The sequence below is a fragment of the Symphalangus syndactylus genome, chromosome 6 (assembly GCF_028878055.3).
Source record: "Symphalangus syndactylus isolate Jambi chromosome 6, NHGRI_mSymSyn1-v2.1_pri, whole genome shotgun sequence".
NCBI lineage: Eukaryota > Metazoa > Chordata > Mammalia > Primates > Hylobatidae > Symphalangus > Symphalangus syndactylus.
The window spans coordinates 120507116-120523023 of record NC_072428.2 but is presented as its reverse complement, the minus strand read 5'-3'; the positions used below and the strand labels follow the sequence as shown (position 1 = coordinate 120523023).

The window sequence follows — 15908 nt, the reverse complement described above, 5'->3', positions numbered from 1 at the left end:
CTAGTTTACAGTCCCACCAACAGTGTAAAAGTGTTCCTATTTCTCCACATCCTCTCCAGCACCTGTTGTTTCCTGATTTTTTAATGATGGCCATTCTAACTGGTGTGAGATGGTATCTCACTGTGGTTTTGATTTGCATTTCTCTGATGGCCAGTGATGAGGAGCATTTCTTCATGTGTTTTTGGCTGCATAAATGTCTTCTTTTGAGAAGTGTCTGTTCATGTCCTCTGCCCACTTTTTGATGGGGTTGTTTGTTTTTTTCTTGTAAATTTGTTTGAGTTCATTGTAGATTCTGGATATTAGCCCTTTGTCAGATGAGTAGGTTGCAAAAATTTTCTCCCATTGTGTAGGTTGCCTGTTCACTCTGATGATAGTTTCTTTTGCTGTGCAGAAGCTCTTTAGTTTAATGAGATCCCATTTGTCAATTTTGGCTTTTGTTGCCATTGCTTTTGGTGTTTTAGACATGAAGTCCTTGCCCACGCCTATGTCTACTTCAGGGAAATTTCAAATACTTTCTACTAAAAGGTTAGAGATCACTATGCCAGAACTTTTAAGCATGGTATGCGATACTGAATTATTTTAAATAAGGGGGGATAAATGGCTATGTGGGTTTATACATTGAAAGCCAGAAAAATTGCAGAGGCAGAATGTTTACAAAGAGATTCTTTTTTCTTGAGTTCTAAAGGATTTTTGCAGAAATAGAAAATCCTGTGTGTGTATATGTACATATATATGAATATATATTTTTTAAAGTTTAAAAATTGTTTTAAATTTTACTTAGGGTGAACACTTTGGAACAACGGAAGCTACAGAAGCCTTCTTTGCAATGACGCGATTGTTTCAATCTAATGATGTAAGTCTTTTTGAATTTTTTTATGATGAAAAACCTCCTTTTATTTATTTTCCCCAGGGAACTAAGAGTGTTCTAAATTAGGGAGCATTGCTTGAAATGTTTTAAATTATTTAACTGCTTATAAAACTTATAAATGTTCATTATAAGATGTGAAAATGGAAGAATTAAAGTATGCAGTGTAAAACTTTTCCCTGCGGATCCACCGTGAAGTCATAAAGACTGTTAATACCTAGCTTCTGGCATGACGCTGTGAGGGTGGACTGATAAAGAAGTCAGTGCACATAGCTACCACATTTGTCAGTTCTTAGTCAAGTTTCTGGTGGGCCTGGGATTGCTGTTAGTCAGCAGGTCTGGCAGTTGAGAAGAAGAGCTGGATGTGGAGTGGGGAAGGGGAATAAGGAATAGAATAAGGAAAAAGAAGTGGAATAAGGAAAAAGAGAAATGAGTACAAACTAAACCTGCCTCTCATTACCTTAGACCACCCTGATCTTCAGAACATATGGCTGCTGCTTTTTGTCTGTCTTCTAAGTGTTGTGTACATTTTTCTTTTGCCTAGCTCTAAGGCAGAACCATACAGGGAAGGTAGTTCTGGGATATGTATTTTCCAGCTTTCCATTAACATAAATTGGCCAAATCTTGCAGTTTTTTGGTATGTATTGCATATCACCACATGTCACATTTTGTGTCAACCCCCAGAACCTCTTGAGATTTGAGTCTTGTTATGGATCTAAATAATGAGAGGTTTTAGGAGTAGATCTTCAGGAAGATCAGCAATCCCCTGTAATGCAGCGTTTTCAGGGGAGGCCATTATATACTCTACAGGCAAAGGAAGACTAATTTCCTTACATATGGGATGGAGGACTGATGCTTCTACTAGCAAAAGATGTCACAGAATTTAGGAGTTCGAGGTACTTGGCTTCATCAGAGTCTGCCCATATATCCTCATTCTACTTTTCAGGGCCCCATTCCTTGCCAGTCAAGGTCCTAACTTTAGCGTAAGATGTCCTGCAAGAGTGTGAATTGAATTTGCATTGTAACTGAGCCACCTGCAGGATATGCTTTGTAGAAATCTCAGCCCTGTGGCCACATGATATAAGGCTGTCTATGAAGGCAGTTATAGATTTCTTGCCCCCTTACCCAGATTTGAGTGGTGCTTTTAAAACTCTGAGCTCATCATTTTATTTTCCTGAGAAAAGAATTCTCCAGTGTACCTAGAAACAACTAATTAACCCATTATACAACTTAGTTTTACTGAAATCTTCTATGGCATCAACTGCTTAGTTACCCAAAGCTTTGTCTTCTGTAGGTCCTTGTCTGCAGATGATGATTTTAAACATTTTGCCACTGCATGCCATGGACTGCTAGTAGCCCCTTTTCCATTGGAAACTGGTCATTATTACCTTCAATCCGATCAGAGAAGCAACTTTAGGTTCATATCTTTAAGGTCTTCTTTCCTTTTAACCACTTCCTGTACCAGAAATTCAGGGTTCAAACAGGGAAACAGAACCACTATGAGTATTGTGGAATTAGGTGTTTATTAGAGGAATTAGACTAGAAAACTAGGCAGGTTGAGCTGCTGGAGTAGGGTTCAGAGGGAGGGTGTTACATAAGTCATGGAAGGCTATTGCCTCTTTTGTGGCTTTGTTTTTGCAGCCAGGTGTCTTCTCAAGACTGCTGTTACTCAGAGGGCTGGCAGTTGGGAAGAAAAGCTGGACATGTAGTGGAGAAAAGGAAGCAGAGTAAGAAAGAAACAGGATGAGGACAAACTTTTGAAGCCTGTAGCACAGAGGTTTATATCAAGAAAAGAAGATATGAAATTGTCTTCTAGGAAATGGATTAGGGAAATGTAGGATTGTTCGATAGGACTAATAGCCTGTTGAAGTTAGTGCTCATGAATTTAAAGTATTACCAAGTAGCATGGTGAATGTTTTTCTCCAGCTACAGCCTGCAGGTTAAAGCACTGAACGCTTAGAGATAGGATTTAATCAGGATTGAAGTTTTGCCAGGTTAGTAAACAGAGGGAGAAGCAAAAAAGTTGAGTGGTTGGAACATTGACTGTGGAATCTTCGGTTAGGAGGGAAGCAAGAACAGGGGCTGACAGGGACAGCAAAAAGTTGGTAGAACAGTGGATTGTAGGTCAAGAGAGAGTGAAATAATTTTGGAGTCAGGAGTGTGAGTGCTTGGAAATGAAATTAGAAAGGGATGCTGTTACTGATAGAGGCTGTGGCAGTGGCAGTGGGTGATCATTGTAGAGAGGATGGCATCATTGGAGAAGAGGAGGTCGAGGAATGAAGAGGTCAGAGGTTTAGAGATACCATCTATATGGATATTAAAATCACCAATACTTATAACTGGGATTGCATTGGAGAGACAGTGAACAAGGTACTGGTATTTTTAAAAAATAAGAGAAGTGACCTGGGGTTTAATGGACAACCAGCAATGGTAGCAGGTGACATCATATAAAGGCATAAGCTTTCCCACCTGTAGGCCTGGTAGTATGAGGGTTATGGGAGAGAAAACAGCTGCTATTTTAGAGGGTTGCAGGAGGATCCCTGGGAGAGAGCCAAGTTTCACTTAAAGAAAAAGATGGGAACATTCAGAGAAGAGTTTGAGAATATAGGGGATTTTGCTGATGAAAGTGTCAGAGAATATAATGGCGCTGCTTAGAAGGGTGGAAAATGGAGTCAGACGAGGTGCTGTACCCAGATGCAAGGAATAAGTCTGCAGGTTATGAATAATGACCAGAATATTTTAGGCTTTTTGTAGTGACTGAGGTAAGTAGCCACGTACAGCATGATGTGATTAGTTTTAATGGTTCCTTAGGCAAAATACAGAATTGAGGGAGTGATTGTTTTGGGGCAAAGAGAGGTAGAGATTTTGCCAGAAATATGTGGAGCTCCTTCCATTACCAGCATTACTTTACCAGAAGGTAATTACTGTCTTGAAGTTGGTATTCTTCTATCCTTGTTTATATTAATATATGGGGATTACATAGTTTACATCTATAATCAATACTTTGCATTTTTGTGTGTCTTAAAATATAAAAATAACATCATCTTCTTATTTTGTAATGTTATTGTTGTTGTTTTTGAGTTGTCGCCCAGGCTGAAGTGCAGTGGCACGATCTTGGCTCACTGCAGCCTCCGCCTCCTGGGTTCAAGCGATTCTCCTGCCTCAGCCTCTGGAGTAGCTGGGACTATGGGCACGTGCCACCACGCCTGGCTAATTTTTGTATTTTTAGTAGAGACAGGGTTTCATCATGTTGGCCAGGATGGTCTCAATCTCCTGACCTCATGATCTGCCCGCCTTGGCCTCCCAAAGTACTGGGATTATAGGCCTGAGCCACCACGCCCGGCCTGCAGTGTTTATAATTAATACATTTTTAAGATTTACTGGCTTGTTACATGTACTTCTACTTTATTTACTTTCACTACTATATGGAATTCCAATATGTGAATATACAGTAATTCTATTTATCCATTCTCCCATTGGTAGATACAAGTTGTTCCCACATTTTACCTCTTACAAATGATACTGCACATAATGTTTATGTACACAGTGAGACTTTTTCTGGAGTAGATACCTACAAGTGGAATTTCTAGATAATGTTTGTTTGTTGGCTTTTTTTGTTTGTTTGTTTTTGAGACGGAGTCTCTCTCTGTCGCCCAGGCTGGAGTGCAATGGCATGATCTCGGCTCACTGCAACCTTTGCCTCCCAGGTTCACGCCATTCTCCTGCCTCAGCCTCCTGAGTAGCTGGGACTACAGGCGCCTGCCACCACACCTGGATAATTTTTTGTATTTTTAGTAGATATCGAGTTTCACCGTGTTAGCCAAGATGGTCTCAATCTCCTGACCTCGTGATCTGCCCGTCTCAGCCTCCCAAAGTGCTGGGATTGCAGGCGTAAGCTACCGCGCCCGGCCTAAGCATATTTTCATGTAGTTATTTGCCATCTGTATGTCTGCTTTGATGAAGTGTCTGTTAAAATTTGTTACCACTTAAAAAAAATCAGGTTGTCGGCTGGGCCTGGTGGCTCACGCCTGTAATCTCAGCACTTTGGGAGGCTGAGGTGGGCAGATCATGAGGTCAGGAGTTTTAGACCAGCCTGGTCAACATAGTGAAACCCTGTCTCTACTAAAAATACAAAAAATTAGCTGGGTGTGCTGGCAGGCACCTGTAATCCCAGTTACTTGGGAGGCTGAGGCGGGAGAATCACTTGAACCCAGGAGGCGGAGGTTGCAGTGAGCTGAGATCGTGCCACTGCACTCCAGCCCAGGTAAATAGTGCAAGACTCTGTCTCAAAAAAAAAAAAAAAAAATCAGGTTGTCATCTTATTGAGTTATAAGTTTCTTTATATATTCTGGATAGAAGTCCTTTATCAGACAGCTGTTTTGTAAATATTTCCTCCCACTCTGTGGCTTGCCTTTTCATTTACTGAACTATTTTTTTTTTTAAAGTGTAGTTTTACATGCAATAAAATTCATCCTTTTTAGGATATCGTTCTATGAGCTTTGACAAACACATACAGTGGTGTTATCACCACCACAATTGAGGTTTAGAACATTTCCATCTCCTCAAAAAGTTCCCTCGTGTCTCTTTATCATCTATTCCTCCTTACCTCCCTCAGCCCCTGGCAATCCATTATTTCCTTTCTGTCCTTATAAATTTGCCTTTTCCAGGAAGTCATATGAATGATATCATACTGTATGAAGCCTTTTTTGAGTTTCTTTTCAGTTACTTAGCATAATGCATGTGAGATTCATCCATATTATTGTTTGTACCATTAGTTTATTTTTATTTTGTCGTTGTATTCCATTGAATGGATGTACCTCTGTTTATCTGTTTGCCACTTGAAGGATATTTGACTTGTTACCAGTTTTTGGTGATTATAAACAACATTGCTATAAACATTCATGTTTTGATTTTTGCATGACATACATTTTTATTTCTTTTGGATAAATGCCTGGGAGTGGGATTGCTGGGCCATAGGTAGGTGTGGTATGTTTAACTTTGTAAGAAACTACCAACCCATTTTTCTAAAATGTTTGTAATCATTCCCACCATCACTGTATGAGAGCTGCAGTTTGCTCTGCATTCTGGCCAGCACTTTGTATTGTCGTTTTTATTTTTGTTTTTAATTTTAGCCATTCTGATAGGTATATAATGGTATCCCTCTGTGGCTTAAATTTGCATTTTTCTAATGACTGATGATCTCAAACATCTTTTCATTTGTATTTTTACCTTCCATATATCTTCTGTTGGTGAAGGATTTGTTAATATCTTTTGCCCATTAAAAAAATTGGATTGTTTATGTTCTTATTATTGAGTTTTAAGAGGTCTTTATGCATTCTGGATACAAATCCTTTATCAGATATGTTTCACAAATATTGTCTCTCAGTATGTAGCTTATGTTTTTATTTTGTTAAAGTCTTTCGAAGGGCAGAAGTTTTAAATTTTGATGAAGTCCAGTTTATCAAATTTTTTTCTGTTACAGGGATGCTTTTTATGTCATATCATAGAAATCTTTGCTTAGCCGAAGGTGACAACGATTTTCTCCTGTGCTTTTTTTCTGGGTGTTTGTAGTTTTATATCAATTACCTTATGATCCATTTCATATTAATTTTTCTATATGGTATAAAGTAATGGTTGGTTTCTTTTCACCTCTTTTCTCTTCCTCCATTCACTGCCTCTTCCTTTTCTTCTTTCTTCATTTTCTCAACACATGGTTCTGGAACAATTAAATATCCATATGGAAGGAGATAGGGGAGGAGGGGGAGGAGATGATGAAGATGATTGAGTTACATTGGCACTTTGCAACATTATTTTGTTTCATTGACCTATATGTCTGTTCTTACTTTAGCTCTATAGTGTCTTGATTAACTATAGGTTTAAAATCTATAGTAAGTTTTATAGTGCAAATCTTTCTATTTTTCAAAATTGTTTTGGCTCTTTTGGGCCCTTTGCATTTCCATATGGATTTTAAATATCTATATTATATATAGATAATATAGAAATATATAGCTATCTAGAAATAGACAAGGTTATATTATATATAATATAATCTTTTTATATAGGTATAAAAATCCTGCTAGAACTTTGGTGGGGCTTGCGTTAAATCTAAAGAGCAATTTTAGGAGAATGGACATTGTAGCACTATTGAGTTTTCTGCTTCACAAACATGGTATATATCCCTTTATTCAAATCTCTCTAACTTCTGTCTGCAGTATTTTATACTTTTCAGTGGACAAGTCTTGCACATATTTTGTGAAATTTGTCCCTAAAGTAGATAGTATGTTTATTATTATTATTATTATTATACTTTAAGTTTTAGGGTACATGTGCACAATATGCAGGTTTGTTACATATGTATCCATGTGCCATGTTGGTGTGCTGCAACCATTAACTCATCATTTAGCATGAGGTATATCTCCTAATGCTGTCCCTCCTCCTCCCCCCACCCCACAACAGTCCTCAGAGTGTGATGTTCCCCTTCCTGTGTCCATGTGTTCTCATTGTTCAATTCCCACCTATGAGTGAGAATATGCGGTGTTTGGTTTTTTGTCCTTGCGATAGCTAACTGAGAATGATGGTTTCCAGTTTCATCCATGTCCCTACAAAGGACATGAACTCATCATTTTTTATGGCTGCGTAGTATTCCATGGTGTATATGTACCACATTTTCTTAATCCAGTCTATCGTTGTTGGAAATTTGGGTTGGTTCCAAGTCTTTGCTATTGTGAATAGTGCCGCAATAAACATATGTGTGCATGTGTCTTTATAGCAGCATGATTTATAGTCCTTTGGGTATATACCCAGTAATGGGATGGCTGGGTCAAATGGTATTTCTAGTTCTAGATCCCTGAGGAATTGCCACACTGACTTCCACAATGGTTGAACTAGTGTACAGTCCTACCAACAGTGTAAAAGTGTTCCTATTTCTCCACATCCTCTCCAGCACCTGTTGTTTCCTGACTTTTTAATGATCATCATTCTAACTGGTGTGAGATGGTATCTCATTATGGTTTTGATTTGCATTTCTCTGATGGCCAGTGATGATGAGCATTTTTTCATGTGTTTTTTGGCTGCATAAATGTCTTCTTTTGAGAAGTGTCTGTTCATGTCCTTCGCCCACTTTTTGATGGGGTTGTTTGTTTTTTTCTTGTAAATTTGTTTGAGTTCATTGTAGATTCTGGATATTAGCCCTTTGTCAGATGAGTAGGTTGCGAAAATTTTCTCCCATTTTGTAGGTTGCCTGTTCACTCTGATGGTAGTTTCTTTTGCTGTGCAGAAGCTCTTTAGTTTAATGAGATCCCATTTGTCAATTTTGGCTTTTGTTGCCATTGCTTTTGGTGTTTTAGACATGAAGTCCTTGCCCATGCCTATGTCCTGAATGGTATTGCCTAGGTTTTCTTGTAGGGTTTTTATGGTTTTAGGTCTAACATGTAAGTCTTTAATCCATCTTGAATTAATTTTTGTATAAAGTGTAAGGAAGGGATCCAGTTTCAGCTTTCTACATATGGCTAGCCAGTTTTCCCAGCACCATTTATTAAATAGGGAATCCTTTTCCCATTGCTTGTTTTTGTCAGGTTTGTCAAAGATCAAATAGTTGTAGATAAGCGGCGTTATTTCTGAGGGCTCTGTTCTGTTCCATTGATCTATGTCTCTGTTGTGGTACCAGTACCATGCTGATTTGGTTACTGTGGCCTCGTAGTATAGTTTGAAGTCAGGTAGCGTGATGCCTCCAGCTTTGTTCTTTTGGCTTAGGATTGACTTGGTGATGCGGGCTCTTTTTTGGTTCCATATGAACTTTAAAGTAGTTTTTTCCAATTCTGTGAAGAAAGTCATTGGTAGCTTGATGGGGATGGCATTGAATCTATAAATTACCTTGGGCAGTATGGCCATTTTCACGATATTGATTCTTCCAACCCATGAGCATGGAATGTTCTTCCATTTGTTTGTATGCTCTTTTATTTCATTGAGCAGTGGTTTGTAGTTCTCCTTGAAGAGGTCCTTCACATCCCTTGTAAGTTGGATTCCTAGGTATTTTATTCTCGTTGAAGCAATTGTGAATGGGAGTTCACTCATGATTTGGCTCTCTGTTTGTCTGTGATTGGTGTACAAGAATGCTTGTGATTTGTGTACATTGATTTTGTATCCTGAGACTTTGCTGAAGTTGCTTATCAGCTTAAGGAGATTTGGGGCTGAGACAATGGGGTTTTCTAGATATACAATCATATCATCTGCAAACAGGGACAGTTTGACTTCCTCTTTTTCGAATTGAATACCCTTTATTTCCTTCTCCTGCCTGATTGCCCTGGCCAGAACTTCCAACACTATGTTGAATAGGAGTGGTGAGAGAGGGCATCCCTGTCTTGTGCCAGTTTTCAAAGGGAATGCTTCCAGTTTTTGCCCATTCAGTATGATATTGGCTGTGGGTTTGTCATAGATAGCTCTTATTATTTTGAGATATGTCCCATCAATACCTAATTTATTGAGAGTTTTTAGCATGAAGGGTTGTTGAATTTTGTCAAAGGCCTTTTCTGCAGCTATTGAGATAATCATGTGGTTTTTGTCTTTGGTTCTGTTTATATGCTGGATTACATTTATTGATTTGCGTATGTTGAACCAGCCTTGCATCCCAGGGATGAAGCCCACTTGATCATGGTGGATAAGCTTTTTGATGTGCTGCTGGATTCGGTTTGCCAGTATTTTATTGAGGATTTTTGCATCGATGTTCATCAAGGATATTGGTCTGAAATTCTCTTTTTTTGTTGTGTCTCTGCCAGGCTTTGGTATCAGGATGATGCTGGCCTCATAAAATATGTTAGGGAGGATTCCCTCTTTTTCTATTGATTGGAATAGTTTCAGAAGGAATGGTACCAGTTCCTCCTTGTACCTCTGGTAGAATTCAGCTGTGAATCCATCAGGTCCTGGACTCTTTTTGGTTGGTAAGCTATTGATTATTGCCACAATTTCAGAGCCTGTGATTGGTCTGTTCAGGGATTCAACTTCTTCCTGGTTTAGTCTTGGGAGGGTGTATTTGTCGAGGAATTTATCCATTGCTTCTAGATTTTCTAGTTTATTTGCGTAGAGGTGTTTGTAGTATTCTCTGATGGTAGATTGTATTTCTGTAGGATCGGTGGTGATATCCCCTTCATCATTTTTTATTGCATCCATTTTTCTTCTCTCTTTTCTTCTTTATTAGTCTTGCTAGTGGTCTATCAATTTTGTTGATCTTTTCAAAAAACCAGGTCCTGGATTCATTAATTTTTTGAAGGGTTTTTTGTGTCTCTATTTCCTTCAGTTCTGCTCTGATTTTAGTTATTTCTAGCCTTCTGCTAGCTTTTGCATGTGTTTGCTCTTGCTTTTCTAGTTCTTTTAATTGTGATGTTAGGGTGTCAATTTTGGATCTTTCCTGCTTTCTCTTGTGGGCATTTAGTGCTATAAATTTGCCTCTACACACTGCTTTGGATGTGTCCCAGAGATTCTGGTATGTTGTGTCTTTGTTCTCACTGGTTTCAAAGAACATCTTTATTTCTGCCTTCATTTCGTTATGTACCCAGTAGTCATTCAGGAGCAGGTTGTTCAGTTTCCATGTAGTTGAGCGGTTTTGAGCGAGTTTCTTAATCCTGAGTTTTAGTTTGATTGCACTGTGGTCTGAGAGACAGTTTGTTATAATTTCTGTCCTTTTACATTTGCTGAGGAGAGTGTTACTTCCAACTATGTGGTCAATTTTGGAATAGGTGTGGTGTGGTGCTGAAAAAAATGTATATTCTATTGATTTGGGGTGGAGAGTTCTGTAGATGTCTATTAGATCCACTTGGGGCAGAGCTGAGTTCAATTCCTGGGTATCCTTGTTAACTTTTTGTCTCATTGATCTGTCTAATGTTGACAGTGGGGTGTTAAAATCTCCCATTATTATTGTGTGGGAGTTTAAGTCTCTTTGTAGGTCACTCAGGACTTGCTTTATGAATCTGGGTGCTCCTGTGTTGGGTGCATATATATTTAGGATAGTTAGCTCTTCTTGTTGAACTGATCCCTTTACCATTATGTAATGGTCTTCTTTGTCTCTTTTGATCATTGTTGGTTTAAAGTCTATTTTATCAGAGACTAGGATTGCAACCCCTGCCTTTTTTTGTTTTCCAGTTGCTTGATAGATCTTCCTCCATCCCTTTATTTTGAGTCTATGTGTGTATCTGCACGTGAGATGGGTTTCCTGAATACAGCACACTGATGGGTCTTGACTCCTTATCCAATTTGCCAGTGTGTGTCTTTTAATTGGAGCATTTAGCCCATTTACATTTAAAGTTAATATTGTTATGTGTGAATTTGATCCTGTCATTGTGATGTTAGTTGGTTATTTTGCTCATTAGTTTTGATGCAGTTTCTTCCTAGCCTCGATGGTCTTTACAATTTGGCATGTTTTTGCAGTGGCTGGTACCAGTTGTTCCTTTCCATGTTTAGTGCTCCCTTCAGGAGCTCTTTTAGGGCAGGCCTGGTGGTGACAAAATCACTCAGCATTTGCTTGTCTGTAAAGTATTTTATTTCTCCTTCACTTATGAAGCTTAGTTTGGCTGGATATGAAATTCTCGGTTGAAAATTCTTTTCTTTAAGAATGTTGAATATCGGCCCCCACTCTCTTCTGGCTTGTAGAGTTTCTGCCGAGAGATCAGCTGTTAGTCTGATGGGCTTCCCTTTGTGAGTAACCCGACCTTTCTCTCTGGCTGCCCTTAACATTTTTTCCTTCATTTCAACTTTGGTGAATCTGACAATTATGTGTCTTAGAGTTGCTCTTCTCAAGGAGTATCTTTCTGGCGTTCTCTGTATTTCCTGAATCTGAATGTTGGCCTGCCTTGCTAGATTGGGGAAGTTCTCCTGGATAATATCCTGCAGAGTGTTTTCCAGCTTGGTTCCATTCTCCCCGTCACTTTCATGTACACCAATCAGACGTAGGTTTGGTCTTTTCACATAGTCCCATATTTCTTGGAGGCTTTGTTCATTTCTTTTTATTCTCTAAACTTCCCTTCTCGCTTCATTTCATTCATTTCATCTTCCATCACTGATACCCTTTCTTCCAGTTGATCGCATCGGCTACCGAGGCTTCTGCAATCTTCATGTAGTTCTCGAAACTTGGCTTTCAGCTCCATCAGCTCCTTTAAGCCCTTCTCTGCATTGGTTTTCTTAGTTATACATTCATCTATTTTTTTTTCAAAGTTTTTAACTTCTTTGCCATTGGTTTGAATTTCCTCCCGTAGCTCGGAGTAGTTTGATCGTCTGAAGCCGCCTTCTCTCAATTCGTCAAAGTCATTCTCCATCCAGCTTTGTTCCGTTGCTGGTGAGGAACTGTGTTCCTTTGGAGGAGGAGAGGTGCTCTGCTTTTTAGAGTTTACAGTTTTTCTGCTCTGTTTTCTCCCCATCTTTGTAGGCTTTTCTACTTTTGGTCTTTGATGATGGTGATGTCCAGATGGGTTTTTGGTGTGGGTGTCCTTTCTGTTTGTTAGTTTTCCTTCTAACAGACAGGACCCTCAGCTGCAGGTCTGTTGGAGTTTGCTAGAGGTCCACTCCAGACCCTGTTTTGCTGGGTGTCAGCAGCGGTGGCTGCAGAACAGCGGATTTTTGTGAGACTGCAAATTCATCTGTCTGATCGTTCCTCTGGAAGTTTTGTCTCAGAGGAGTACCTGGCCGAGTGAGGTGTCAGTCTGTCCCTACTGGGGGGTGCCTCCCAGTTAGGCTGCTCGGGGGTCGGGGACCCACTTTAGAAGGCAGTCTGCCTGTTCTCAGATCTCCAGCTGCGTGCTGGGAGAACCATTACTCTCTTCAATGCTGTCAGACAGGGACATTTAAGTCTGCAGAGGTTCCTGCTGTCTTTTTGTTTGTCTGTGCCCTGCCCTCAGGTGGAGCCTACAGAGGCAGGCAGGCCTCCTTGAGCTGTGGTGGGCTCCACCCAGTTCGAGCTTCCTGGCTGCTTTGTTTACCTAAGCAAGCCTGGGCAATGGCGGGCGCCCCTCCCCCAGCCTCACTGCCACCTTGCAGTTTGATCTCAGACTGCTGTGCTAGCAATCGGCGAGACTCCGTGGGCGCAGGACCCTCCAAGCCAGGTGCGGGACACAATCTACTGGTGTGCCGTTTTCCAAGCCCGTTGGAAAAGCGCAGTATTAGGGTGGGAGTGACCCAATTTTCCAGGTACCGTCTGTTACTCCTTTCTTTGACTAGGAAAAGGAACTCCCTGACCCCTTGCGCTTCCTGAGTGAGGCAATGCCTCACCCTGCTTCAGCTCACGCAGGGTACGCTGCACCGACTGTCCTGCACCCACTGTTTGGCACTCCCTAGTGAGATGAACCTGGTACCTCAGATGGAAATGCAGAAATCACCCGTCTTCTGCGTCGCTCACGCTGGGAGCTGTAGACCGGAGCTCTTCCTATCGGCTATCTTGGCTCCACCCTGATAGTATGTTTTGATGCTCTTGTATTTGTATTTATTGGTAGTCTCTAGAATTAAATGAACTTTTATATATTGACGTTTTTCTTGTGATCTCCTTAAATGTTTGTTAGAGTTCACTATTGCAGCTGTCTTTTTTTTTTTGAGACAGAGTCTCGCTGTCGCCCAGCCTGGAGTGCAATAGCGCGATCTCGGCTCACTGCAGGCTCCGCCCCCCGGGGTTCAGGCCATTCTCCTGCCTCAGCCTCCCAAGTAGCTGGGACTACTGGCGTCTGCCACCTTGCCCGGCTAATTTTTTTGTATTTTTAGTAGAGGCGGGGTTTCACTGTATTAACCAGGATGGTCTCGATCTCCTGACCTCGTGATCCGCCCGCCTCGGCCTCCCAAAGTGCTGGGATTACAGGCGTGAGCCACCGCGCCCAGCCCATGCAGCTGTCTTCTTAGTGGGAAGGCTTTTCGGGGTTAATTAACTTCATTAAAAAATGTATATATGATGCCATTCAGGTTATTTGCCTTCTTGAGTGTACTCTGGTAGTTTGTATCTTTCAAGGAATTTCAGTTAAATTGTTGAACTTGGCATAAAGCTCTTCATAATATTCCTCCATTCTTTTAATGTCTGCAGAATCCTTAGTGGTGTCTCTTCCTTCATTCTGATATTGCTAAATTGTATCTTCTCTTTTTTATTCCTAGGAAGCTTGTCTAGGGATTTATAAACTTTATTGATCTTGTCATGGAACCAGCTTTCTGTTTCATTGATTTTTAAAAAATTAATTATTTTTCTCTTCCAAACTAATTGTGCAAAAAGAAAAAAAAAGCTAAAAAATCAAACCAAAAGAAGGGGAAAAAAGGAAGAGAAACATAGATCAAACAGGACAAACATAAATCATATAATGACCTGGTAGATATAGACCCAAATATATCATTATCCACATTAAATGTAAATGAAGAGCACAAAGATCATTTACAAAAAGTCGATTGTATATTGAGCCATAAAGCAAGACACAACAAATTTCAAAGGATTGAAATCATATAGACTGTGTTCTTTATTTACAGTGGGATAGTGGTGGAAATTAATAATAAAAGAATAACTAGATAAATTACCATTTATTTTGATAGTAAGAACATTTTTCTGTTTTGTTTACAGCCATGATAAAGTAAATGGGCTGGATTTACCCTGCTACTATAAATACCTAGAAAATCAAACAAAATTTATGACATAAGAGTTTTCAGAGATTGGATAACGGGCATCCCAGGACTGTGATCTGAAGAAGGGAAACTAGGTCAGCCCTAGTATTGTACCACATCATGGCCCAGAAACAGATTACAGGCCTAGTTCTCTCTCAGAGTTGAGAAAACAAATGGAGGTTGGGAGCCAAGAAAGCTTGAATTTGTGAAGCAGAATACCAAAGAAGGAGGAGCTGGAGAGAAAAAGAGGGGCGGGGAGAGAAGGAAGGAGGAGAGGGAGGGATTCCATGATCTGTTGAGGACTATCCCTGGAGTCTTTGGTTAAGTAAAAACTGATCTGTGTGTGTAAAAAAGGAAACTACTCAAAGCTAAGGGAAGAATCCGAAAAACACAGGACTCAGAATAGTTTGTATTCCCACCAGTGAGAGTGGAAAGACCTTGTATTGCATAAGACATCTGGTATAGTTCTCAAAAGGAAACCATGCATAAGTAATTATTACCTAAGTAATGGGAATATACTGTAACCTTACACTAAAACTTTAAAAAGCCTATAAGTAAGCCTCAAAGTGAAAAAAAAAAAAAAAAAAAAAACCAAACTAGTCCTGTGTAATTACTTCCCTCATGACAGAATAGAGTTCAATACTATTTAAGATCATACACCAAAATAATAAACTTCACAATGTGCAGCATCTAATAAATTATCAGGTATGCAAATAAACAGGAAATATTGTCTATAAACAGGAGAAAAATGGATCAGCAGACACAAACCCAGAAATGGTAAAGGTGATGGAATGAGCAGATGATGTCATTAAAACAACTATTAACATGATCTATATGCTTAAGAGTGTAAAGAAAGGCATAACAGAATAAAGCATAAAACAAGAGAGATACAAAGAGATCCAAATACACTTCCCAAAAATTAAAAAAAAAAAAGAAATATATAAAATGAAAACTACACTGCATGGGGTTAATAGCAAATTAGAGATGTAGGACAAACAAGCAAACAAAAAAACCCAGGGTCATTGAAGACAGTAGTAGCAGTGGTCCAAAATAAAGCAGAGAGGAAAAAAAGACAGACTAGAAATAAACAGAGCATCAGCAACCTGTGGGATAATACTTTGGAAGTTTTTTTATTGTTTATACTCAAAATCGCAGTGGGTTTTTGACTTATCAAAATCGAATACTTACTTTGTGTTTTCCCTACTCATGAGAAATTCGAGAGTCTTAGGATACTCTGATTCCTTATACGTATATGAGTATATCAACATATATATGTGTATATATGCATACACACATGCACATTTACATTCATATATTCTATGCCATCATTTTCTTGTGAGTCTTGTTTGTTCACTGTGACTTACTCATGTCTTTAGCACTTTTTAAAAACTCTTCATTCCTTGCTCTATTTCTGAGTTATCTGGAATGATTT

General features: G+C 39.5%; 1 protein-coding gene across 1 annotated transcript in view; it reads left to right on the top strand.

The window, feature by feature from the left end:
- Positions 1-15908, top strand: part of COPG2 (COPI coat complex subunit gamma 2) — a 160516-nt gene that overhangs the window by 6188 nt on the left and 138420 nt on the right. The window contains exon 4 of the mRNA XM_055284013.2: positions 782-853. Within this exon, the coding sequence (XP_055139988.1) occupies positions 782-853 (72 nt within the window). The remainder of the gene's footprint in view (positions 1-781; positions 854-15908) is intronic.